The 27,532-nt window shown below is 34.3% G+C and overlaps 1 protein-coding gene across 2 annotated transcripts; it reads left to right on the top strand.

Annotated features, from left to right (window-relative positions):
• Positions 1-67: 67 nt before the first annotated feature.
• On the top strand, positions 68-27,532 carry ARL6IP6 (ADP ribosylation factor like GTPase 6 interacting protein 6). Of its 2 annotated transcripts, none has more exons than XM_033111649.1 (4): positions 68-494; positions 1,936-1,989; positions 11,884-12,016; positions 26,116-27,532. In XM_033111649.1, the coding sequence occupies exons 1-4, from the start codon at positions 95-97 to the stop codon at positions 26,207-26,209; spliced, it is 681 nt and encodes a 226-aa protein (XP_032967540.1). In that variant the 5' UTR covers positions 68-94; the 3' UTR covers positions 26,210-27,532. The 2 variants fall into 2 exon arrangements, with proteins under 2 accessions (XP_032967540.1, XP_032967542.1); XM_033111651.1 differs by lacking the exon at positions 26,116-27,532 and adding an exon at positions 15,771-17,008.

Here is a 27,532-nt window from a genome sequence, read left to right as displayed (position 1 = left end):
GTGGGGTGGCCAGGCCGCTGATTGGCTGCTGCGAGCTCGGGGCGGCGCGGGCGGGAGACGCTGGATCTCCTCGGGCCTCGCCGGCTTTCCCGCCATGTCGTTCCTGGAGAGCGGGAGGTGCTCGGTTGCAGTGCGCCGCCGCCTCGGTACCCCCGTCCCTTTTTGTCGGCCGGGGTTTTCCTCCTTGACTCAAGGGGATAGTTGGGGTGAAGGTGAAGTGGACGAGGAGGATGAATGCGACCAAGTAGCCCGCGACTTGCGGGCAGAATTCTCGGCTGGGGCGTCGTCAGAGCCTAGAAAGGGCTTGTTACTCCCGCCGGAGGGGGACGGGTCTCCGGTCCTGCCGGATAAGCGCAATGGCATCTTCTCGGCGGATACGCACGGCCGGACACAGGTTGGGCGGTGGCCGGTCCAGGTCCTCTCAGTTCTCTGTTCGCTGCTGTTCGCCGCCCTCCTCGCCTTCCTCCTCGCCATCGCCTACCTGATCGTAAAAGGTACTGAAGGTCGGGCCTTGAAAGTCTGTCCAGAATAAAGTTGAGCCTGGACATGGCTCTAGCCTTCGTCACCCTTCTCCCCATCAAAGACCAGCGAGCTCAGCTGGTAGCCGCTTTCATTCAGAGTTCTCAATGGCACTTTTCTTTGCTCTCCTCCCTTTGTCCTCACTTTTCTTAAAGGTGAAGTGTCCTGGTCCGTCATCAGGAGACCCATTAGAAAGACTTTGAGTCAAATAGTATTTTAAAATCAGTGAACACGAGGTGAGATATTGGCAAAATTAAAACGCAGGACAATCAGTAGAAGACGGTGAAAAGTGTAATTAAAATAGGCTATACGTGTTCAAAGTCTAATTCACAACGGGTTAAATATGTGCTACCCAACGATTTCTCTGTACACTCAGAGAATTCCTGAAGTACAAGGATTTCCATCCCACAGCCCAAATGTCTGCTATTAGAGTTAAATAATGAGCTCTTCGTTTTGTGTTAAGTTTGCAACTGAGTGTAGTGGTAAAGTTCTGTTACAGCAGCTAGTCTGTGCTTTCTCTGATTATTTTGTTTTCCTGTGTCTAAAGTTGACATAGCCAGATTGGAATAGAGTTGTGCCTTGAAAGGTTTTCCAATGCTTATACGGATGTATTTATTACGTGGTTGGATATTTTATATTGCAGTGGAAAGAATCAGACCTGAGTTTAAATCTCAGGTCTCATTCGTGTGTAACTAGCCAAGTTAGCCGAAAAAGAAAAATTAGGACAAAACTACCTTTGTTGTATGAGAAGAACCCAACACATTGTTACTCAAATATTAATTTTCACTAAATTGAATTAAATCTATTTGCAGTTTTTATTTTTCCTCATTGCTTCCAATCCACTAGTGGGCTGCAGGTGGCATCTAACAGTTTACCATGCTTGAGTTTCATACAGAAGACAGATTGGCAATTTTTACCTATTCGTACAATGGTACTGGTTATAAACTGTCAATGTTAAATTAAGTATATGGGTACCAATATTTCATTCCCTCCCCGTCTTTTTTCACTGTAACTCGGAGTTTTGTCTTGTAGGTAGTTTATTTCTCTTTTGCTCTGAGTGATTGCCTTTTTATCATAAAGCCACGAAACCTGCAAGTACATTGAGCTGTGCTATTTTGGAGAATGGAGAAAGGACCTGAACTCAAAACCTAGTATGCCCTGTGATTTGCATTATATAAATGTCTTCATGACAACTCAATGGTTTAAATATTACCATTTTATATATATGGCAGTTGACTCATAGACGTCTTACTTGCTTACTGAAGGTCACATAACTAATAAATAGAATCAGAATTCGAACCCAGTTTATGACTTTAGATCACTTTCCACAGCTCTAAAACTGTCTTCTCAGCCTTTGAGCTACTGTTCAAATTACAAACTCATCTTTTTTACTGAAGCCCTTTTTTGTGTTTACAGAGTTACATGCTGAGAATTTGAAGAATGAAGATGATATAGACACTGGGCTATTAGGTATGGACTTGTCACTTCATTTGATTTTGAGCTCATTTGTTTTTTTCAGATCATGTTTAAACTATACAAGATTTTGGATAAAATACTTAACGTATTTTCTTGTGCTGTTGATTCAGTCTTAATCTTTTCATTTGCGTATGTGTGGTCAATTTTATTAGATTTTCTTTTTACATATGTGTAGGGTGTGTGTGTGTGTATGTGTACCGTGTTTCCCCGAAAATAAGGCCTCGCCTGACCAGCAGCTCTAATGCATCTTTTGGAGCAAAAATTAATATGAGACCAGGTCTTTAATGTAATTAGTATAATATATAATATAATATTAATATTAATATAATAAAGGGTCTTATATTAATTTTTGCTCCAAAAGACACATTAGAGCTGATGGTCTGGCTATATCTTATGTTCAGGGAAACACGGTATATGTATGTATGTATACCACACACACTAGGAATGAGTGCATTTTGAACAGAACTGTATGTGACAAAGACCCAGAGAATACTGAAAGAGTTTTCTGAAAGAGTCTTCTTATACTTCTTCCCAGGAATTAAAAAAATAAAAAAACTTCCTCACAAACTTAGAAAACATAACATCTTAAGCAGACCTCAGAAGAGATTTAAGTTCAAATTTTATAATCGACTTGTTTTTAAAAAAAGTCAGAAGCATTGGTCATACTTGCACAGGTTAATAATGACTAGGAAAGAGTCAGACCTGAATTTCTGTAGAACCTCTATTGAATGCTATAGATTACAGGTTTCTAGTGAAAAATTCAAGGGTTATTTATCTTGTATTTATTTTTCTCTGCAAAATGATTTTGAAGAGTTCAGAACTTTGGTATATTTATCCTATTTGCTATAATTTATTTGATTAACCACTCTAAAATGAGGGGAAAAAAATGGTTGGGATCCTATCCTGCATGTTACAGTCTCCCTCCCCAATCTTAGCAAACTATTTAATCCACCTCTTCAAGGACAGTGCCCTCATGATGATACAAAGTATAGTCTACTGGATTTTGCAGGAGGAGAAACCTTTATCTTCAAATTACAAATTAGTTTGTTAGAAACTAATCTAGAAAACTTGTCTGTGCCCTTCTCAATTTCTTGCATGAGAAAATAGTATTTTTTGTTACTCATTTTATTAGTGTATGTTGTTATACTGTTTCATCTCTAAAAACAGCCAAGATTATGAGTCTTAGTGTATGTGCTGCGGAAGTGAGCACGATTATGAGTTTTTTCATAGCATTGATGTCAACTCTTGATGCAGTAGAAAGAAAACCTTATAAACTAGGCATAATTCTAACTTGTTTAAAAGTTGGCAAAATTTGACGTTTATGAAAAGATTGGATAGCGTTTGTCATCTGAAGAAATGGCTTGTTCAGTATCAAAAGGAATATAATGGGACTTCGTCATTGCCCTGCTTGGCTTTCCACTTATAGTTAAATCAATGGTCTGGTATTGCTTTTAGGTGTGCTTGGTAGATAACTGACAGCAAATAGGATCATCTTCCAAGTCTGCTAATGACATGAGTTCACTGTAAAGATTCATTCTTTAAGGAACAGTCTCACGCGTGAGGAGAAATTGCTGTATCTTTATGGCAAAAACAACAGCAAAAAAACAAACAAAAAAACCCACTAAGCAATAGTTACGCCAAAATAAACATCCTTATTTTGAATCAATGCTCCAATGACCAAATGGAGAATATCTTTAACATCACCTAATGAACTAATTCAAACAGTTGAATTAATTTCCTGGGGATTTTAAAGTTAGCATAATTATATTTATAGCAAATACACATTACAATGTGATAGAAAATGTTCTTCTCTAGCAAGATAATAGGAATCTTGAAAATCTATTTCAGAGAAGCAGTGCCAAGATGATTAAGCTCTTAAAATATTGAGGTGACTGAGGTAACACTTGCCCTTACATTGTTCTAAGCTGGAATTCTCACCTGTGGGGAGAAGAATAAAAGGTCTTTACAGAATAATGTTTTGAATTGACAACTAGCCTCTAGTTAAAAGTCTACTTGAGACAGCTGATAGTTGAAAAGATAGGGCAGTTGTTCCCTCAAACTTTGACTTGCATCCAAATCAGCCCTGAGTTGATTAACTTAGATATCCAGGAAGATTGCTACATTAGCTTACATCTTAGGAAATGCCTGTGAGATTGTATCCTTACCTTTTTACAGTTGATATAAAAGTTTTCACATGAAGAAACAATCCAGAATCTGTAATAAAAACTGTTGTTGAAGTTATTCATTATGTGCAGAAAAAGCGGAATGCAGTCTTTTATCAGATGATAATGGTTTTGTTGTATTTCATTGTATTTGTTTTGCCTTATTAACTGGAAACCTTCATAGCTAAATGTATTGTTCGATTGTTTTTGTGATTACGCTTTGGTTTTTGTTGTAACTATTATTGCCCATATATGTTATCTCTATATTTCAAAGACTCATGTTTAAATTTTTTTGCAGACTGCCTCAATTCTTTGAAAGTAGGTTGGTTTTTAGAAACAAATAATGTGAGCTCAGTAACTACTTTACCATGCAGTTCTCTTTCGAGACAGTTTGATAAAAACTTTGCACACTGCAAATTTTTTTATTGCAATTTAATCCTAGTCCAAAATGGACATAGCTCAGTAAGAGCAGACTATAGCAGCAATTCTCATTTTAGTATATGTAAAAATCATTTATACTTAAAAAGCACCTGCAGATTTCGTTTCAGCCCAAGATGGGACCCTTCATGTTTTATAGGTGATGCTGATGAACCACAGTTTGAGAAATACTTTTGCAGAGCCAGAATCTCATTTTTAAAAAATGTGTTAAGAATGTATAAAGTCCTTGAAAATTGACCAAAGACCAATAGACTAAAAGAAGCAATAAGCCCAAATGCCTGTTAAGAAACCTAATTTCCCCAGGTGCTAAGCCACTGCCATTCTCTTGTCATCTTTGTTTTTCTGAAAGAAATCTTCATGGAAAGTCCTGTTTATACTTCTTTTTTTTTTTTTTAAGCTTCATAATAAGCATGGCATTAGTGCATTTGGGAGTTAATTGATCCTAAAGTCTAATAGGATTAGTCTGTCATAAAGTCCATCTTTACTAGTGAGGTAGTCCACCCAGGGAGGTGTGATTGTTACTGTCAGCTGGTTTTGAAATTTGTCTCCCGTGGTCTTCCCTGGGTGACGCTGGAGTCATACTACAGAGTTCTTTGGGTTTTCCTTTTATAATTGTCCTGCAAACCATGCTCTACTGTAAGCCTATTTTACAGTGAGATTTAAAAAATAAAATTTAAGTTTATTTAAAATCACTTTCCAGTCATTCCTCGTTAAGGTTGTCCTCCAGCCAAATTCATTGCGCTAATCATATAACACAATGTGTTGTTTCATTTATGCATACTGGCTTTTGCATCTGTCACATTTTCCCAAATGTTACCATATTTTACACATTTAGTTCTCTTTCCACTTTTTTGCATTTTTTCCATAGTCTTAATATAGGATATAATAAAATGACCTTTTATTTGAGGTACATAAGGAAAATAGAAGGAATTGTCTTTAGCTGAAAATACTTACTCTAAGAACTATTGTTACCAAATTAAATGTGGGGCTAGTAATTCTATATATATGTTGTAAATAGTACTGTACAGAAATTACAATTACACTTTATCGAGTTCCTTCAGTGTCTGAAAAGCTTTTTAACTTCATCTTTGGTGCCTTCATCTACAAGTCCCTCTGCTGGCTAGGACCAGATTCCTAGTATCTTACAGTTTCAAGGGCTAGTGTCGTTTTTGAGCTGCCCATTTAGTTCCTGTTTTATGACAGATGTTTCCAGGCTTCTGGAAGGGATGACATACTGAGTTCAGTCAAAGATGAAGCCAACTCATTTGAAGAGTTCAACTATTTTTGTACTTATGCAGAGTGATAAGTGAGACTCTCGTATCCAAAATTGGCATAGATCAGTAAGAGCAGATTATACCCTCAGAATTTCATGATACAGAACATTAAAAACATGGCAAAAATTTCCAAGTGAAAGGATGTGTTGGAGAGTGACACATTCTCTTTGAAAGGCACAAGTGGAGAACAACTCATTAAGTTTCTTCTTACAGTGAGAAACGATTGAAACCCTGAACTTGAACTTTTAAATGTATGTATGAATCCTGTAATTTGAGCCCATACTCTATTAAAGAAATAACTCAGTGCTGACTGCAACTGGATGGGTAACTCAAATATTTCATATAAATCACGTATAGGTTATCCTATTCTGTAGCACAGTGTTCATAAAATTGTGATGCTTACTCGTATTAGCAAAAGAATAATGACTAAGACAACAAAAAGACAAAATTCTAAAAGGACTGGAAGAAAACTACCAAAATGTTAGAGAGCTTATTTGGGTTTTGGAGCTGTAAGTTTTATTTTTTTTTAAATCATATTTCCTATAATGGATGACTGTAAACTCTCCAATGAAAAAGAACTTTATAGAAACACAAGTTTAAATTTAGAAAATGTAACATGTTCAACAATTAACAATAACACTATTGAACTTTTACAGTTTGCCAAAAACAGTTAATCTTTGACATTTCACCTAGCATCCCCATCTAGCAACATAAATTATTTCCTTCTAACCCCAAATTCAAGATAGTGTATGAGGTCTGACAGTGAAGTTTGTGAACTTGTTGGAACGATGTTGCTAACCTTTTTTGATACCAGAGGGATTATTCATTATGAATTTGTACCAACTGGACAGTTAACCAAGTGCACTATTTGGAAGTGCTGAAAAGGCTGCATGAAAACATTAAACGACCTGAACTTTTTGCCAACAATTCATGGCTCTTGCCTCACGACAATGCACCAGCTCACACGGCACTGTGTGTGAGGGAGTTTTTAGCAGTAAACAAATAACTGTATTGGAACACCTTCCCTACTGACCTGATCTGGTCCCCACTGACTTCTTTCTTTATCTGAAGATAAAGGAAACATTGAAAGGAAGCCATTTTGATGACATTCAGTACATCGAGGGTAATACGATGACAGCTCTGATGGCCCTTCCAAAATTGCTTTGAAGGGTGGATTAGGTGCTGGCATCGGTGCATAGCTTCCCAAAGGGAGTACTTCCAAATGACCATAGTGATATTCGGCAATGAGGTATGTAACACTCTTTCTAGGATGAGTTTGCAAACTTAACTGTCTGACCTCATATCTTCAAAACCAGGAAAATTTAGAATAAATTTAGAATAAAAATTTGAGTTTGCTAACAAAGTTTTATTTCACTGTTTGTATTCTTCTGTACATTGTCATCAAATGACTTAAAAATAAAGGAAATAGTAGTTTGGATCCAGATGGTAGTGATGACAATTTTCCCGAGTATACTAAAGATTACACGCTTCAAAGAAGATAGGCTTAACAAGAATTGCTATGAGTTATTTAAAGATGAGTGGTGCCTGAGGTTTCTTTCCTCTACTTTTGTGTATTTTTGAAATTGTATATAATAGAGTTTTTTAAAACTTTCCCATGTGAATCTGGTGATTTAACATGGTTGGAAACTACAGAGGTTATTTATTATTCAAGTTTCAGTTACTTCATCTCTCAGGTTGTCCCCTTCCATTTTTCTTAACGTTTTTCAGCAGGAAGGGGAGTGGAATTGCTACATGCTGCGTTGCAGGTAGGCAGGCATTTGGGTGGAGAACTTTACCAATGTAGCTGCTGTGCACCCACCGTGTGTTCAGGTGGCACTGGTGGGGGAGAAAAGATCTCTGTCCTCTGCGCTTGCCCTTGGAAATAAGTTTGTAGATCCAAGGCTGTCCAGCTTTCTGCACTGACATACAGAGAGATACATTGCTCAAGGAATTTGAATATTTGAGCTGTTGAGGTAATGTGGTTTAGTTTAGAGAGAACACTAAATTATTTAAAATGCCTGTCATTCTCCTAAGCTAGTAAACTACAGAATCTGATAAAGGAAAAATTTGCTTACATAAACATTTGAAAATTGTTCATCAGTTTTATGCTTGAGTACATCTAAATTTTTAGCAGTCAGCTGGTTATAGGTTTTACTACTGAAAATTACCAAAATGTTAATTTAATTTTCATTTATAATTTCATAATTATGTAAGTAATATAGTCGTAATGGGGGGGAATCCAACAATTAAAGCAAAGATTCCCACTAATTGTGTATATTTTCAGATCTTTTTCTGTTCATTTACATACAGATATGATAATTTAAAATACGTGGTTTTTGTCACTGTTGTAGAAAAAACAATTGGAATCATACGTGTATTGCAGCTCTACTAGAATGTCTTAGAGTTCATTCTGTATCAGTGTGCACAGATCTACCTCATTCCTTTTCATTATTACATTTGTATGTATATCAGTGTATTCAAACATTTCAAATGTCAGAAGCTCTAAAACGAGACTTGGAAGTTAGCAGTGTGCTATCACATTTAGTCCCGTTGTTTATTTATGGCAGGAATAAGTTTTATGAAGAATGTGTAATTGATTACATAACAATGTTTCAATAAGAAACCCTTCCCATTATGGGAACAAGTGAGCTCTTGTTTTTGTTTTTATTTTTTTTCTGGTTGTTTTGCTTACATATATGCGTATGCTGCTGCCTCCACATCTCTGACTTCATAAAACTTCTGAAAGTCACTTTATCCCTTTAAGCCTGAAATTGCTAAATAAAATGAAAATATTTAGAACATACTCGTATAGTATAACAACATTTCTTTGCTGGAAGCTTTCACAGAAATAATGAAAGATAGCAGCATATTTTTAGAAAATTAACTACACTTTGAAACCAAAATCACTTATTTTGCAAAATGAAATATACCAAAACAAAATAGTATGATCAAATTAGTGAATACAAAACTCCAACAAAGGAATTGGAATAGGAATTTCCCACCTACCCCATCTTAGCTTTAGAGAAAAACAGTGAGTCCAGGAGATTTCAATTGGTGGAAAATAATAAATTTCCATCGTTTTATCAACTGATGAAAATACTCTTTGACACAGCAGTTCTTCTTCCAGAAATTTGTTACAGATGCCCTTGTACAACTACATGGTTAAGTACAAGAATGTTACTTGGCATTGTTTTTATAGTGCGAAACTGGAGTAATAAAAATATGCAATGGAATTGTGGCTGTGTGTACTGATACGAAAGGACCTCAACATTGTTATGTGAAGCAAAGTGCAGGACACTTTTTCTGGTGACAGTCACATTTGTGGAAATGAACTAGAAAAATAAAATATGTATTATTATTTATAACTAGCTCCATATGTATACTATATTACTTAGATATCTATAATTTTTAGAAATGATAACAGCAAACTCTTAGCTGATTGGTTTCAGGAGTGGAATTGGTGAATTGGGGAAGGAAGACTTTGCCTTAATTTTTATATGCTTTTGTACCATTAAAAAAGTTATGTAACTCTTGGTAAAATGGGTTTACAAAGCATTAGTTATCAGATTTTTTTAGCTTCAGGATTCTGGAGATAGGGACTAGTTACAAATTTAATTGTTGGCAGTTGCCAACCTCTGGCTTTTCTGCTTGTTCATAAACTAATTGAGTTAATTTTCAGAAGCATAACTACTTCTAGCCCATGACATTAGTGTACTGTTTTAGCTCTATATTGTGATGTAACTGTTGTCAGTGGTGTAACTGTTGATTAGTTCAAAATGAATATAAAAAAATTAAAATGCTCAAAGTGAGGCAAACACTTAGATCATGGAATAGTAGTCATTTCTGAAAACTCAAGACTATTCTATTAAATTTGATGGATGTTCTGTTAAAGCAACTGAGTGAAAAAGCTTGATGGGCTTTAGAGAGCCTCACATTTTGTTATTTTTTAATGTTATTTTTTTGTCTTTCTCAGTTTTTTAGATATTCAGAAGTCTCCATCATTCCACAGCAGTCCTCAAACAGATACTTGATTTTTCTTAATTACCATCTCTGTTCTACAAACTTGATGTATTAGAAGATGTTATAGTAAATTTGTCAATTATTTCTCCCTTCTTTAGACATTCATCTAAATAATAACAAATAATAGCTATTTGGCAGTGTAGTCACCCTTAAGTTGTACACTTAGCAATCTTATAATTTCTGTTTTGGTCCCTGTCTCACTGGATTTGCAGGAAGGTTGTACCTCAGTCTTTACTGTAAAAGTTCTGTTTACCCAATCCTAGGTTGGGTTAAGGTTCTAGAAGCTGACACTGTGACAGGATACTGGGGTAGGGATGCAATGTAGTCCTTAAGACATTTGCTCAATTGAGTTACTGCTGACACGTCTTGCATTCTGGTCAGGATGGCCTTTCAGATGTAGCACTTTCCAGCCACGTGATTATCTGCTGTTTTCTAAGGCCACTAAGGACAGGGACATCTGCAAGTTTGGCTCCGGGCCCATCTGCCAAGATACTGTACACAACTATAACCCCCGTCTGATACACAGCTGTAATCCCTGTCTCGTGTTGTGCGGCCTTTTCTTGATGGCTGCCAGGAAGCCCCAGCAGCACTTTCCCCTCCCTGTGTACACACACAAATGCAAACATACACACGTAACCTGCTTTCTTCAAACCAGGGGAATCTTTATCACCTGTAGATAAAGCCCTTACTCTCTTTCTCTCTGTTCTACACAAACATTTTATCTATACCCCTGTCAACTCGTTATTCTTGATGTCTGTTCAAGACATTTTGTGCTTACCCTCCTGTTATATCTGTCCTAGTTCCCTTAACTATTTTGCAACGTTAGAACCAAAGAGGCGCTTGGGGTAGTTCTCCTTTCTTCTTTGCCACATCATTCTTGGGCAAAAAACACAAAGTCTATTATCTCTTTAAAATGGAGGGGGTAAGAGAAAGGAACTGTCAGGAGTATTTTAATCTTTCAAAAATACTTTGCCACAGTTCTTAATGCCTCATTGCTCTGCGTTTATTTTCTAGCATTTTTACTAGTCAGTTACTGGACTTCACATGGTTTACAAACAGTCCAGTGCACGTATTTCTTACATGCTTCTTGCTAAAATGAAGGCACCTTTAGTTGTGCAATTATATACAGCCAGGAAATTTGGTAATTCATAAGTCTTCTCTACTGTAATCTTCTCAACATTTCCTTCCTTCTTGTACTACTGAGGCCTGGTACACACACTCCTCAGTGGTGGCTTACTACACTCTTAAGGAAGCAGTTCAAATGTGCATCTAAAATCCTTCATGTTAATATATTCCCTCTATTGTCACTGTGTTTACTCCCTCTGTCTTCCATTTCTCAACCTTTCTCCTTCCTTTCCCTCAGTATAGTACCATGCTTTGACTTGATTTATTTGAGAAAATGCAGGTCCAATTTGACCAAAAATAAAATTTAGGATCCTAACCCATTTATAAATTGGAAATTAACTTTTGTTCATACACCGAAAGGTTAAAGAATCAGATTAAGTTTATGATGTTCATAGATGTTCATAGAAAAGCTGTAAAGAGTAGCCTCTCTAAAATTGATTCATATGTCAAAAGTAGATGGTGTGGAAACAAAGGAATCACTTAGTGCTAAGTAATAAAAGACAGCAACTCGTAATTCACAAAGTTCAATGAAAAATGTTAAGGCATTTTAACGGGGAAGTGTTTCAACCATTTTTTCATAGTTGAATTTTATAAAACTGAAAGTGGGTTATATTCTTAAGTTGCATTTGAACTCTTTTCCACATATTAAATTATAATTGAATTAAAATATTCAACGACAGGACTTACAGTTGTGCTTTAGTATTTTCAGTTTTTACATGGGTAGGCTTGTACTAAGTTCAAATCTCTTACATCATTTACATAGAATTCATAAGATGAGAAATACACTTGATCTTCTGAATGTGAGGATACTGGATTAATTTAAATTGCTTTGTTGTTAATTAGTTTTTTTTCTTGCTCTTCCCTTTAAGGTTTCTGGACTCTACTTATAATATCCGTAACTGCCGGGTTCTCCTGCTGCAGCTTTTCTTGGACAGTGACTTATTTTGATTCTTTTGAACCAGGAATGTTTCCTCCTACTCCTCTTTCACCTGCCAGGTTCAAGTAAGTATACCTGTTTCTTTTTGTCTCTTTTTTTAATCCATTCCAACTCTGATGAAAATACTAAAATAGAAGCAAGAGGCTGCTTATTTGGGAGATAATATATTGAGACCCCAGTCTTTATAAAATACAGTGACACATGGTTTTTAGCATTGCTCAGCCTTTAGGTAAGTGGAGAAGAATATTTTAAACTCCATACGTAGATAATGCAGTGTTTTTAAAAAAAAAATGAAATTCAAGAAATGATCTAAGAAGTAACATGGCTATTTGTCCTTTGGGGATGGAGTTTCATTTAAGTTTATAAAGGCTAAATAGCAGTGTGTAAATTTTACTAGATTCATGTATAAATGGTGAGACTTATAACAACTTAATAATTTTACTAGAGTCACGTATAAATGGTGAGACTTATAACAACTTAATAATTAGACTTTTTCTCATATTTAAACTATGTAATAATTAGCCAGCATTTATGGCACCCAATTTATATATATATAGACCAGATTATATGTATTTCATAGTGGTTTCTATTTTCTGTGTTTCAAAGAGTTTCAGTAGGCAGTTTTCTAATCTAGTTTATTTTGCCAGGAAAGCTCAGGTTGTAAATATAAATTTCCAAATAAACGCATCTAAGATCTCTACATCATTCTACAAACTGGGGTGTATGTGTGTGGAGGGGGAGGTGAGGAGCAGAAAATAAATTCTGTTAATGATATGTGTGTTACCAAACTATTACACTTCTCACATTCTTACTTCCTGGATGTCTTTTTCCCTCTCAGCTTCTCTTCCATCCCCACCAGAATTCATAAGCCTCATTTTGATGTTAGAAGTTTTTGGAGTTAGAGAAAAGCATTTCAGTGTTTTCTTAAACATCTTGAATTCTGAGGTCATTTAACTAATTTTTTTTTTCCAGTTTTTAGTTTTTATAGGAGCATTTGAGCCGAACTGACAACATACGCCAGAAAGCAAGATCTCAAATGCTCCTTAACTAATTTCTTAACAATTATCTTTCATTTTTATTGAAGTAGACCAGTACTAATGGACCTCAATTTTCAATGTGTTTATTAGTCATTTGATTTCAATGAGATAGTGTCAGCTCAGAAACTTAGATTACATATTTGTTAATACAGCCCTAAAAATAGTTTTGAAACATGTATATTGTGTATACATACATATTTGAATTCCTTTCAGTATGTAAGTAGGGGTAAATTAATTTTATTGTGGTAAATCAGCTATTAAGTATCTCATGGGAGTAAAACTAATTTAAAATTATTGTGTTAATAAAAGCACAGTCCAAAAAAGGCATATAATAAATATAGTGATAGTTGATCAAATAGTAATAGAAACGACAGACCAAAAAAGGCATATAATGTAGTGATAATTGGTGGAATTGAGTTTTATAGCAAAAACCCTGCCCTCTAGTGCTTGTGAAAAATAATGCAATTAAGAAATGTCAGAATAAGTATATTCTTTATGTCACCAGTAGAGTGAGTGCTTGTACAGGGAAACTTCTCTCTTTTGAGAACGTTGAAATCTTAAAGCTTTATTTTCTGAGAAATCAGATTGATATATTTATTGATTTGCAACGTCACATTTTTATAAACATATCTTTGTAACAAGTTTGTATTTTTTGATTACCTAAAATAAACAACGTTATATATTTTCCCCGATTATATTATATAACACTACTGCAAGTTCTTTATTGAAAATTCAACAAACAGAAAAATAATGGAAAAGCTCATAGTCAGAGAAAGTAACTGCTAACATTTTGATGTATATCTTTGCACTCTTTGCGTATTTTAAAAATTGAAATTGGGATCACAGACTTATAACAACTTAATAATTAGACTTTTCCTCATATTTAAACTATGTAATAATTAGCCAGCATTTATGGCACCCAATTTTGCTTTGTAGTTCATTTTTTAAAATTTTTTTCACTTTTTTTTAATTTTTTTGTAATTTTGTTATTTAACATTATTTTGGGACATATTTCCATCCAGTATTTCAAATTTTTAATGTTTTAAATATACCTTAAAGATCAATAATCACATATATCAACTTTTTTAAGGGAAATCTAATAAACAGTAGCGACATCCCAAGATGATCTATTAAATAGGGATCTGCTTAACTAATTAGAAACTAAAGAAAGGCAAGATAGCACACTATAAAATGAAGAGGCTTTTATTTTTATTTTATTCTATGATTAGGATTATTATTAAAAATATTCCCAATTTCTAGCTTCATCGATATCAAACAGAAGAGAGTAAAATAATTATGTCTGATTAGTTTGTTTAAAAATCAGTTTTTTGCTCTCCTTTGCAGATTTAAACATGGGCTATTTTTATTAACAAACTAATTAGTACCGTGTTTCTCAGAAAATAAGACGTAGCTGGATAATCAGCTCTAACGCGTCTTTTGGAGCAAAAATTAATATAAGACCCGGTATTATATTATATTACATTATATTACATTATATTAAAGACCCGGTTTTATATTATAGTAAAATAGGACCAGGTCTTATATTAATTTTTGTTCCAAAAGACGCATTAGTGCTGATCATCCGGCTAGGTCTTATTTTGGGGGAAACATGGTAGAGGTGGGGATAAAATTGAGAAGACTGTTTACTATGGCTATCAATTCCTTTTATTTTCCTAGAAACATATACTCCTCAATGGAAGAAAATAACCTTTATTGATATTTAGAAAATACTAGATGAAACATTTAATGAAATCAGCAATTTGGGTCAGTAATTCATTACAGGAGTTAATATAGAAATAACACCTTTTTCTTCATTAAATTTTTTTTATAGTTCCTCTTCTATATTTGTTAGATACTGTTTTAGTTCAGGCTGCTATAATAAAGTACCATAAACTGGGTGGCTTATAAACAACGGAAATGTATTTCTCGCAGTCTTGGAAAGCAGCAGTCCAGGATCAGGGTGCCAGCATGCCCTGGTTCTGGTGAGCATCATCTGGGCTACAGATGGCCGCCTCCTCGTATACTCACAATGCAGAGAGCAGACAGGAAGCAAGCTCTCTTTTGACTGTTATAGGGCACTGATCCCATTCCTGAGAGCTTTACTCTTATGACGTCATCTAATCCTAATCACCTCCCAAAGACCCCACCTCTTAATACCATCCCATTGGGAGGTAAGGTTTTGACATATGAATTGGGAGGCGGAGGTTGGGAGGACAAACATAGTCCATAACAGATATAGCTTAGAAACTTACATTTTTACATAAGCACAAGACTTTTAGGAAATACAAGATAGTTAAAGAACTTTGCGAGGCACATTTTCAGACAAGTACTTAATGGACTTCAAAAGGCATATTTTTAAGAAAGATGGTTATCATGCTGACTTACTTTGCAAACTTTGCTAAATCAACAGGTATACAGCAGTGTTACATATTTAAACTTCTTTATTAGGAAGCAATCATTTTCTTTGTGTATTTGGATCATTTATACTTTTAAATGATTTTCTTAGTTGTTTTTGAAAGTCTGTTGCAGTGTTAAAGAACAAAAAGGCAGAGACAGTAGCATTAGATTTCTTGGCATACCTATATACGTATTTCCCACTTCTCACTACTTTATAATTCATTATCCTGCCTGCCCTGTACACAACTTGATCAGCATCTCTACTTCACTTCTCATTAGTTTTCTCCTGTCATTCATTGGGTTTTGTCAGTGATTTCCAAGTAGGCACATATACCAGGTGTGTGTAATCAATGTTTCACATTGTGATCATCTGCTTTAATTACAGATTCCAGAAGTTAACGCATCTAAAAATGTGTGACCTACCCATGCAAAGATACTGCATTCAAAGAGAATCCAGAGCTTGAAAGAATCTTGGAATTCTTTCTAGGCTGGGCTGGTGACAGTACTAGGACTTTTATTTAAATCCTCTTGATTGGGGAGAAAGTTAGGTAAGAATAGGAGATGTACCTTGAAGTTTCATTTTTCATAGCTAACCCATCTCCTTTACGTTATGAAATGAATTAACAGGAGGAATTTCACTAATTGAAGCAGCATAATTTTATTGACAGTTAAACACACTCAATGTGAGATTTTGCTTTGTGGCAATTTTGCCAGTGCAGTTATTTTGCCAAATCCAATCCAAATGTGGTCTTAACATGTCATTGTCTTTGTTCTCTCCATTGTTTTTCTCCCTTTGACCACTGTTCACCACTTTAGCCTGCTCTCGCATTTCACATTACCTGTGCACACGCCCCATCTAGTGGAGCAGTGATGTAGCTGCATATTTATAGTTACTCAGCCTGCTAAAAAAAACCCCACTCAATGATTATAATAGGTCCCACCTAGAGTAGAAGTGTACTTTATGGTCTAGAAATAAATTTAGTGGAAAAGTGATAACGTAAGTGATGGGTCTAGCAAAAAGCACAGTGTAGAATGCTCATTAGTTTTGTAATTAAGAATCAAAATATTTGGTAACAATGATATGAAAAATAGTGAAAGAAGTCATTAAATTTGTCTACCTTGTAATACTTTTATGTAGAGTCACAGGTCAGAGGGCAACATTTTTAAAGACGTTGTTAGGGGGTTACTTCATTGTAATCAATCGTGATACTTATGAGTCTTGTTGCTGGCTTGAGAAAAATACTCATTAAAATACTCATTAAAGTTCAAATTTAACAACATTATATTCCTATAACTTGCAAGCTAAGAAGTTAACTTTGTAGGGATAAGACTATTATTTTGCTCTTGAAATACCCACAGTGTCTTATTTCCAAGGAGGAAAAAAAAAATCAGTGCTTATATTTAAAAGTATTAAGGGTAGGCGTTAACCATATTATGGAAATCCAAGTACTACAGAAAATTTCCAATTTTAACCTTACGCTGGTCAAAGATTATATAAAAATAAGATTTCTGGTGAATTGGATATCTGAAACCAAAGCCTGGGTTATTGAATCACTTGTTATAAAACTGATTTTAAATAATTTTTTCCCTATTGAGAAATATTGTAGAAACAGCTTGCAGTCTCAGTGTTGTAGATTTTGGAGAATGTCTCATTTCTTCATAAATCCTCTGTTGACTTCTGTCATCTTGAATCTCACAACTGCAGATGAGTCTTTCTGAAGATGAATTATTTTAAAAAGAATTATCTCAACCTTGAGCACAATTCTGTGTTCAGTTTAAAGACTTTGAATATGTGTTTGCTGTAGGAATATTTTTTAAAAGGAAAAATAGACATCATTTCAAGTTTCCCTCGATAGCTTTTAAAAGAGACCTAAACCATCAAAATCATCTCTCAAGTAGTCATTTTGAATTAAAAGAAATCAAGAAAAAGTATTATAATTGTATTATGACTCAACCCTTAGTTTTTAAGTCATTTAGTGTTTGTAGTTCAGGTGACTGTCGATTAGTCCTATCTGTGTATTTCCTAGAATGAAGCAGTTAGGAAAGCATCGTTGGATGTCCATTTTATAGAACTAAGAGCATAAATTCACTGTTAGAGAAGATTGAAGTTTGGTACCTGCTTTTCAATGTATTATTGGTTGTATTTATGGCTTATTTGATGTGGGATTCATGGTCAAAATGCAGGGAAACTTTACAATTATTGGTGTTAATGGCATGATTTCTACAGATGTGGTAAGGTAAATAGTAGTGTCTTCTTTTCACTAAAGCCTGTTTATAATATAACTATAGAATTTGATTGGCAGTCTACAATATTTCATAGTCAATATACAAACGAGGGGCTATGTGCTTTCCTTCCTGATGTTTTGGACTTTTTAGTCTGGACCACTCTGAGTTATCTACCTTTCTGTTTCTTGTTCTTCCAACCACAAATGGTATTTGATAAATATCAAGACACTCAATTTAAAAAACAGAAAAGAAAGAAAGAAAAAAACATACTTTTAATTTACATTAATTTATTTCTACGCAGCCTTGTGTTTTGTTTTGTTTTTTAAATTGTATTCCCTCACAATGCTATTTGAAACCTGCAAAGTAAATTAGTGAGAAAGAAAAGGGAACAGTTGGTTTTCATTTGAATTGCTTTTTGGTAACTATTTTACAGACCAAAAATTAACACATGTGATCTGATATTCCCTTCATGTGTTATTTCCTATGTAAAGTGTTCTGGATGTAATCAGATGCTGAAATATTTAAATTTCCATTACATTTTTTTGTGAATGTTGTGTTTGTTGTTACTACTAGTGTTGCAGGAAGGAAGCAATGAGGAGAATATTTAACATGAATTTTCTGGAAAAATTGGGATTTAGGATTGGTATTGTATTCTTTTTCTATTCAACATTAGGTTTGTATTTCTATGTTATTAAAGGGTTTTCTCTTCTTGTTGGCATTGGGGGCTTTAATTATTGAAAACTAAAAAGATATAGTACAAATAGACTAGAAATACCTTAATAGAAAAGGAATTAGAGTTCTTAAGCAGTGATAAAAGTCTTGGAGATCAAGAAGAGTGGCTGTTAGTATTTAAATTAGAAGTTTTCTTTAATAAATTGATTCTACTACTCTCTCATACAAATTTTGGAGAGCTGCCTCTTTGTCAAATCAAATTCTTTATTGCCATGGGCTAATGAGACAGATGTCAGATGACTAATTGCAGTAGAAGAGAAAACCTACTGACAGGAGTTAGGTTGGGAACTGGGCCTTGATATTTGAGTATCACAAAGTTTAATTACCTAGGAACTGGAACCATCACCTGCACTGCTGTCACTATTAATGACTGCATCGTGGCTTCTTGAAATAAAGGGTTAAAATATATGCATGTCTCAAAATATATTCCATTATTGTTCTGAATGAAGACTTAAGTAGTTGTAACAAAATACCGTAAGAAGTCATATTAATGTAAGAAATCATATTAACTATTTTTGATTTCCTTGTTCAAGGTTTTCGTGAAGTAATATAGCTAGTGAGTGTCTGCTTTGCACCTGTTTCTATGACTTGCTTATGGTAATTCACAATATGTTATGTATGGGCTTCTGAAAAGGCACAGGTGTCCATATGCACAGAACGGCACTGATAACAAATACCTAAGAGGTAGCACTTGCCAGTTTTGTACTTGGAACCCTTTCCGTGTGTTCAATCTGTCAAATTAAGAGGCAGCCTGGTATATTAGAAGGGACATTATAAATCAGAAGGGGTGGCCTCAGAATTCCAGCTACTCCATATACCAGCAGAACATTTGAGCAAGTCAGTTAGCGTCTCTCTGAGCCTTAATTTCCTCCTGTCTAAAATGGGATAAAAACAATGATATCTGCACTCATAGGCAGTAAGTACAAATTTACTACCATGTTTCCCCGAAAATAAGACCTAGCTGGACAATCAAGCTCTAACGCGTCTTTTGGAGCAAAAATTAATATAAGACTCGGTCTTATTTTACTATAAGACCAGGTGATATGATATGATATGATATAAAATATTGGGTCTTATATTAATTTTTGCTCCAAAAGACGCGTTAGAGCTTGATTGTCCGGGCATGTCTTATTTTCGGGGAAACAAGGTAGTTAAAGCAACAGATAAATCAGATGATAGAACACACGTGATCCCAGAGCTTCACTCCCTTGCCCTTTCCCTTTTTTTTTCTTTATTGAGATTTTTCAAGCTAGACATCTGACCGTGCCCTGCCACTGTTGCCGGTTATCTTTTCTTAGGTAACTTAATTTATCTTGAGATTTTATCCTTTCTATTTTTGTGATAGTAATTTGCCCTTTCTTTTGTGAAATGATAGTAGTAGTGTTTTCAAACTTTGTTCTTGACAAAATAAAAGATTGGAAACAAAACACAGTGTTACTTTCTTTTTTTAAAAAATCTTTTTTTAACTGACTCATGACATTTAAAGGGTTTTTCTTGCACCTTTTGTACTGTTTGCTTTGACTTCCTAGTGAGTAAGGACTTTGTCTAATCAAGGTATTGCCCAGCACAGATAGATGTCCTCAGACATTTTTCTACCTCGACCCACTGGTGAGTAAAGTTAACATGTCTGACATTCTTCAGTTTGCACCAAGTAGACTGCTATATATAGGTAAAGTAGACTATAGGTTAATATGCAGTGTCATCTAACCAGATACACCCTTATTTCTCTCTGACTGATTTTCAGGGAATTGTAGTACAATAAGAGGTATTTAAAATGTTCGTGTATATGTAATTCCATTCTAAAGAACTGCTCATCTTTAGGATCTTTCAGTGCCTGCAGGTCATTATATCAGTTACTGTTACACTGGCAAAGCACAGGATCACAATCCTCAATTAAAATTGCTAGTTGGCAAAATTTAGATGGACTTAGTGTACAGAATTGATATCTAGAAGGGATTAAAGAGATCATATAGACCATCCTTATGCTGTAGAAGAGGAAGTAGGACCAGAGAAGTTGGCAGTATATATAGCTAGGAAATGAAATATAATGGTAAGGAAAAGAGAGTATTTTTTTAAAAATGAGATCCTTAAAGTTGAATTTTTGAATTCCATTATAACATAACTTAATATTATGTAGATTGATAAATCAAATTGCTCCATTAAAATGGTGGGTATTTAACTGATATTTATTCATAATGCAAATCGTTAGACAAATTACAGGGCCAATGGGGGAATCGAGCAAATGCTCAAAATGTTAACCATCAGCTTCTGTGTATTTTTAAGAATAATACATGACAGTTCAACATTAAGTATATACATTTACACTTTTTCCTCATCTTTTACATCAAATTAAATGTTTACCTAGATAATCTTTACCTCAGATTTATTATGAAATCTTGAAGTCGTTATACAGCTATATTTGTCATGATCTTATATTTTAATAGCATTTCTATTTTTCAATAATAATTCAGAAATTTATTAGCTAGGACAGTGACTGTGATTTAAAATTTTAAGAACTGATAGTTACTCCAACCAAAGCTCACATAACTTAAAATTCTTTAGGAATTGGAGATTTATTGGCTAAGGATAAAATGAAAAATAAATACCAGCTCAGATGTATGAAGGGGGAATAGATTAGTACCAACTCTCTCATCCTGTCTGAGACAGGATGAGACACAAACAAATAGCCAATTTATTCTTAATGCATGTGGGAATACATGTGAGGGAAAGGAAATATGGAAATTAATATAATACAGGAATGAAGATTTCAAGTGAGTGGAGTTCAGAATATAGTACAGAGAGTCAGTTCAGAGCCAACCAATGCTAGAGTAAAAACAATGTGAACCATAAAAAGAGACCTATTTGAATCTTTTGGTCTCTCTAAAATAAAAAAAGACTACTTATTTGAAACTTTTGAAATTGGCTTATTCAGTGCTTTAATTTGTGGTTCAAAAGTAATTGCCAGAATCATCGAACTCATTTGAATCTTAAATTTTAAATGTATTCCAGTCCTGAAAAATGAAAGTAATTAAGATATAATTCTTTAATGATATAGTCACTTTACAAGTTACTATTAAATATATCAACATAAATATATTACTAGAAATTACATGCCCACACTACAAAATCTGGATATAAATAGTAGAAGTCTAACTTACGTTCTCAAGTGAATTATGATAGGAAAAGTGATTATGAAGAGGTTAATACCAAGCAGAAACATGCACGTACACAAACCTGTTATTCTTCATCTCTTTTATTCACCTCCTGGATCTCTTTATATAATAATGTTATTGTTTGTTTCTTTGTTTTGAATTTGGAATGGGTCTAGGTTTAGGTGTTTTGCTTTAGAAGGAAGGAAGAATTAAACTAGAAAGTAGAATATTTAATAATCCATACCTAAGCTATTCTTTACTATATAGTGGCGAACATTTATTGATTGTTTGCTATGTGGCAGCCACCTGACCCTCGTAAAAACTTTATAAAAGTAGATTTTTTTTTTTTATTTCCATTTTGGGAAATTGAGGCTGAGAGAAGTCAAACAGTTTTTCTAGCTTCATATTCCTTGTAAGTGGCAAAGCTGGCTCTCATACCCATCTTTAACTACAAAGCTTAAACTCATAACCAACAGGAACTATGCATACTGCTTTGTAAGATTCTTTATTGTTGGAAAGGAATTCTCTAGAACCAGAACAAAATAGTACTTCTTTATAACTAGTCTTTTAGGGTATGGAAATAGTTCTATTATAAAGAGCCTTTCTTTTCAACTATATTTTTTTCCAGTATATTTTATTCTTATTGAACAATATTCAGTTCTAGTAAACCCCTAGTCTACTTTTTGTATCCATGAATTTGCCTATTCTGAGCATTTCATATAAATGAAATCACACAAATCCCCAAATGTGGCCTTTTATGTCTGGCTTCTTTCACTTGTACATACAGTTTTCAAGGTTCATTCATGTTGTAGCATTTGTCAGTACTTCTTCTCTGGCTGAATTTTTCATTGTATGGGTACACCACATTTTGTTCAGTCATCAGTTGATGGACATTTGGTTTGTTTCTACTTTTTAGCTATTATGAATAATGCTGCTATGAACATTCAGATACAAATTTCTGTGTAGACATATATTTTCAATTCTCTTGGGTATATACCTGGAATGGAATTGCTGAATCATATGGTAACTGTTTAACTTTTTGAAGAACCGCCAAACTATTTCCTACAGTAGCTGCACCATTTTGTATTTCCACCAATGATGTATGAGAAGAGTTCTGTTTCTCCACATCCTCACCAATACTTGTTTTCTTTTTCTTTCTTTTTGTATTATAACTCACATATACAGTTTATGTGACTTAGGACAAAGGTATCACAGCAGTTCAAAATGGGAAAAAGATAGTCTTTTCATTCACTAAATTTCCCTGATAGAATTGGATAGCCATAAGGCATGAAATGAGCCTTAGCCTCTACTTTACACTATATACAAAAATTAATTTAAGATGTCTTACAGACCTAAAGGAAGAGCAATAAAGCTTCTCCAAATAATAGAGTATCTTTATAACCTTGGAGTGGTCAAAGATTTATTGTAAAGGCCACAAAAAAAGTACTAACCATTAAAAAAAATAAATTGGACTTTATTTAAATTATGTTTATCAAAAGGTCTTGAGAGTGAAAAGACAAACCATAAACAAAATATTTATGAAACATTTTTGACAAAAGATTTGTATATAGGATATGTTAAGAACTCTAAACCAACAGAAAAATGAGCAAAAGACAAACAGGAATTTCAAAAAAGAGGGCAGTATTAATCATCAGAAAAATAATACTAAAACCACTAAAATTAAGAAGATGCACTAAAATTAAGAAGACTTATAATATGAAATGTTGGTGACTATGTGTCACCACTGCAGCTCTCATACATTGCTGGTGGAAGTGTAAAGTAGTCAACTACTTTGTGAAAATAGTTCATGCTTTCTACTAAACCCAAATCTACATCTACCGTGTTTCCCCGAAAATAAGACCTGCCGGACCATCAGCTCTAATGTATCTTTTGGAGCAAAAATTAATATTAGACCCAGTGTTATGTTATATTACATTATACTAATTATAACATATGACCCGATATTATATTATTAATATATTATAGTATAGTATACTAATTATATTAAAGACCCGATCTTATATTAAAATAAGACTGGGTCTTGTATTAATTTTTGATCCAAAAGACACATTAGAGCTGATGGTCCGGCTAGGTCTTATTTTCGGAGAAACATGGTACCTTATAACCCAGCAGTTCCACTCCTAGGATATACTCAAGATAAATGAGGGCATATGCCTACCATCCACCAAAGATATGTACATAGTATCATGTTCACAGTATCTCTATTTATAGGAGTCCCAAATTGGAAGCAACCCAAATGCTAAATAGCAGAATGGATAGATGAATTTTGGTATTTTTATACAGTGGAATACTAAACTGCAATACAAAAGAATGCACTAATGCTACATACAACATGGGTGAATCTCACAGACAATACTAAGTGAAAGAATCCAGACACAGAAGAATACACATTGGATGGTGCCATGCAGATGGAGTTTCAAGAGCAGGTAAAATCCGTCGTTGTGATAACTGACAATATAGTGGTTATCTCAGGATTTGGAGGAGGGAAGGTGGATATTGCCAGAGAGAAGGAACAAAGGAGCTTTCTGCAGTGCAGGGAATGTTCTGTTTGGTCTGGATGATGAGTACATGAGGCGAACCATTATGAATATTCATTGATCTGTATACATGATCGGCATTAGCACTTCACTGTGTGTACTTTAATTTTAAAAGTAAAATACATTTTTATAAAGATTAAATAAAATAGGCACTATACTTATTCACCATTTTTCAATTAAAAATGTGATCTCCACTAGAGATAAATGAAGGGTTTTGACAAAGAAGAACAAAGATACCTTCAATTTTTCCTTTTTAACAGGACTTCAGAGATCACAAATAAGAGCCATAGCAGAGAAAACCTGCCAGGGGTTGTCTAGATCTTCCCCAGAGGAAAATCGTGGTGTTTTGAAAAGGAGCTTTTAAGTCCCTTGCCTAAGCAGGACATGTGTGACAACTGCTATCTCCTCAGTGGGAATAGGTGAATTTGAGATGGTAGAGAGTAAGAACCACTGAGCTGGAGCATCGCTTCATTGCCATTAAAATTCCTTGCTTTGCCTCTTTTGTAGGGGTCACTGAGTATTTGATGTACATCTTAGTGAAATTCAATTATACCAACATTGTAGTTACAATTTCCTTTTACAAACTAGTAAAAGAGAACAATTAACTCCTGAAATTTTGTTCCATGATTAACTTCATTTTGTTAGTATGAATTTAAATGTTCTCAGGTCATTAGTGGGTTGTTTTTTGTAATGAATGATAATGCTGATGCTTCAATTTTGTGATTAGATTTGTGTTCACTAATCAGTACGTGTTTGAAGAATTTCTTTTTTTAAAGGAGCAAAGCGTTTAGTACATCTTTTTTTTTTTTTTTACCATGTATTAGTAATACAGCGAGTTAGATTAACCCTTAATGGCACATGAGAAGCATCTTAAACTAGTCCCTAGGTGAGTAAGGTTGAGTGGAGAAGGGTGAATATTAACTCCGTGGACCAGAACAGGGAGCCATGAGGTCCTGAGCCATGCTCAGGAGCCATGAGCATTGGGGTCTTCTGCACTCTCAGGTATTCACAAAGAGGTTGTTCTTCGAAGGGGTGTATCTTTCCTCTTGGTCACAGATCTTGTGGGACTGGAATCATTATAGTGAGGAGCTCCTCAAATGTGAATTCAGATCTAAGCACCTCCCTGGCTTAGACCTATCCTTAGGAAAGGACATGGGCGTGATGCCAGGGCCTTTGTTACTATGGACTTTCAGCCCTCACTCCTGCCAGTGCACTTTCCTATGTCATCGATTTGAATTGCTCCAGTGAGGAGATTCTGTTCTGCCTCTGACACCAGTTTTCTTTTTAGCATGTTTTCTTTTTAGCATGTCTGATCCATATTAGGATAAGCAAACAGTATTATGGCAGTATAGTTAGTGGGAGGAATGTTAAGATAGGAAATGTAATCAAATAAGTAAAATAGTTACAAGATAGAGGGAACATACGTCAGGGATAATCTGTGTACATAAGATAATCGGCACTCATAGTAATCATAAAACGAGATGTGTCTGCTGATACTTAGAACTCACTGAAAGCCACTTTAATTAAATCATTTATTAGGTTGAGAACTGAAATGTCTATAAAAGACAATCAGATTTATGACTCAAACATGGACAAGTGCTGTGTTTAGTGCTCAAAGAAATAGAGTTCCTTCCTATAATGTAAAAATAGTACAAACAGGACAAATACTTGAAATAATCTGTTTTAAGTTTAAGTGAGAACAAGAGAGCAGAGAGAGACAATGCTAATTAATGAAAGAAATGTTTGTAATGTAAGAAGATTTATACCTTTGGATTTGGTTTATGGTACACACAGTGTCTAGGAAGCACAGGAAGGAAGTATAGATGCACACTGGGCATTTGGTTCTAAATAGTGAAATTGAAGAATTGTATTCGATAACCAGGACAGTTTTGACAGAGAACTGAAGGTCTATTCCTGATCCTGCAGCTGTCCAGTATTCTTTTTTAACTTGTGTATTAATGTGTAACACATTTCTAGGTTATAAGCATTTTCAAGAAAAACTAACGGTGTTTCTATTATACCCAATTACATTTTCCTTTTTCGTTTGTTTTCTCCCCCGCAGGAAACTTACTGGACATTCTTTCCACATGGGCTATAGTATGGCAATATTGAATGGCATTGTAGCTGCTTTTACTGTTGCATGGTGCCTCCTGTAAACTCACACTGAAGCAATACTCTTGGCAAAACTTAGTCATGATTACGTTGTAATAGCAAAGAAGAACATGGTTGCCTCCTCAGAAGACCAAGAAACCTGCTATTCATTATGTGATTCAGATATACTTTACATCATCATCATGGAGGATCTTCTTAAGCATTGTTCTAAACCTGGACATTAGGATAGCTGAGTATTAAGTTTTAAGTAATTTCTTAAAATTCTAAGATGTTTACCTCATTTCTTTTCTTACAACATTCCATTCAGTTAATTTTCTAAATTGTAGAAAACACTTTCATGGAAATCAAACTGGAAAACTTGAATACAGAACAATGCCCACCTTCTATGTTATTCTACATTTTTGCTAAGAATCACTGATATTACTATTTAATTGAGATGGAACCATTTCTTAATTATTCATCATCAGGAAAGCAAACAATGCCCACTACTTTAACATTTTATAGAAGCTATGTTAAATCAGAATGTTTAGTTTGATATTCATATATTAAATAGAGGGTGCATTTGTATTTTTTAATGGGGTATAGTTTCTTGCGTGTGTGGTGTTTTTTTTTTTTTTTACATATTTTCCTACTACATTGAATTTGTATGTTTTAAAAATTGTTACATCTAGACAAATGTAAATGTTATTCTTTACCTGGTGCAAACCCAGTAATTCCCATTTTTAATAAGTATTTTGTCTTTTAAAAAATGCACATTGACCTTAGTTAAAAATTAAGTAAACTTATTTTTAACAAAAAAATGACTGAAAAAAGGTAACTTATTTAAGCCATTAGAATACTGAGAAATTTGAAGCTGGTTCACCATTTCTGTTTCTATAATCCAAATATTTATCCTGATGTGTATAGATGGTTACTTCAACAGAACTGATATTATTTGTTTTTAATAAATATAAACCTGACATTTTTATATTTAGAAATGCTTGAACTAGTTTGTTTTAATCTCAAAAATTTAGTTACCAAAACATAAAAGTATTTTGATACAGTGTGTATATATGTATAATTTTTATATATAGTTTCATAATTTTCCTATTTAAATGTTCGATAATTTTGATGTTAGTTTTTGTTTTTATAGTAATTAAGCCTTAATTGTTCTCACTTCCTTTCTAAATACCTGTTTATAAAGTCACTTCAATTTTAAAAAGATGGACTATTTAAAATGCTGTTTTTCCCTAGTAATAGAAAAACTTACATTTAGGAGAGCATTGTAGAGTGAAATTGCATATTCAGACTAAATGGGAAATGAGTTTGTGCAGTGTGTTCCTGTTACCTGCTGAGGGTTGTTACTGAATAAATGATTTAATGATGTT

The sequence above is a fragment of the Rhinolophus ferrumequinum genome, chromosome 8, assembly GCF_004115265.2.
Source record: "Rhinolophus ferrumequinum isolate MPI-CBG mRhiFer1 chromosome 8, mRhiFer1_v1.p, whole genome shotgun sequence".
NCBI lineage: Eukaryota > Metazoa > Chordata > Mammalia > Chiroptera > Rhinolophidae > Rhinolophus > Rhinolophus ferrumequinum.
This window is presented reverse-complemented; position numbering and strand designations above follow the sequence as displayed.

What these genes read in the sequence shown, in the direction of transcription:
- ARL6IP6 (XM_033111649.1), top strand. Translation starts at nt 95, where the DNA reads ATGTCGTTCCTGGAGAGCGGGAGGTGCTCGGTTGCAGTGCGCCGCCGC. An exon ending in CGCCTACCTGATCGTAAAAG is followed by an intron (nt 495 to 1,935) that starts GTACTGAAGGTC and finishes TTGTGTTTACAG; the next exon opens with AGTTACATGCTGAGAATTTG. An exon ending in CTTTCACCTGCCAGGTTCAA is followed by an intron (nt 12,017 to 26,115) that starts GTAAGTATACCT and finishes TCTCCCCCGCAG; the next exon opens with GAAACTTACTGGACATTCTT.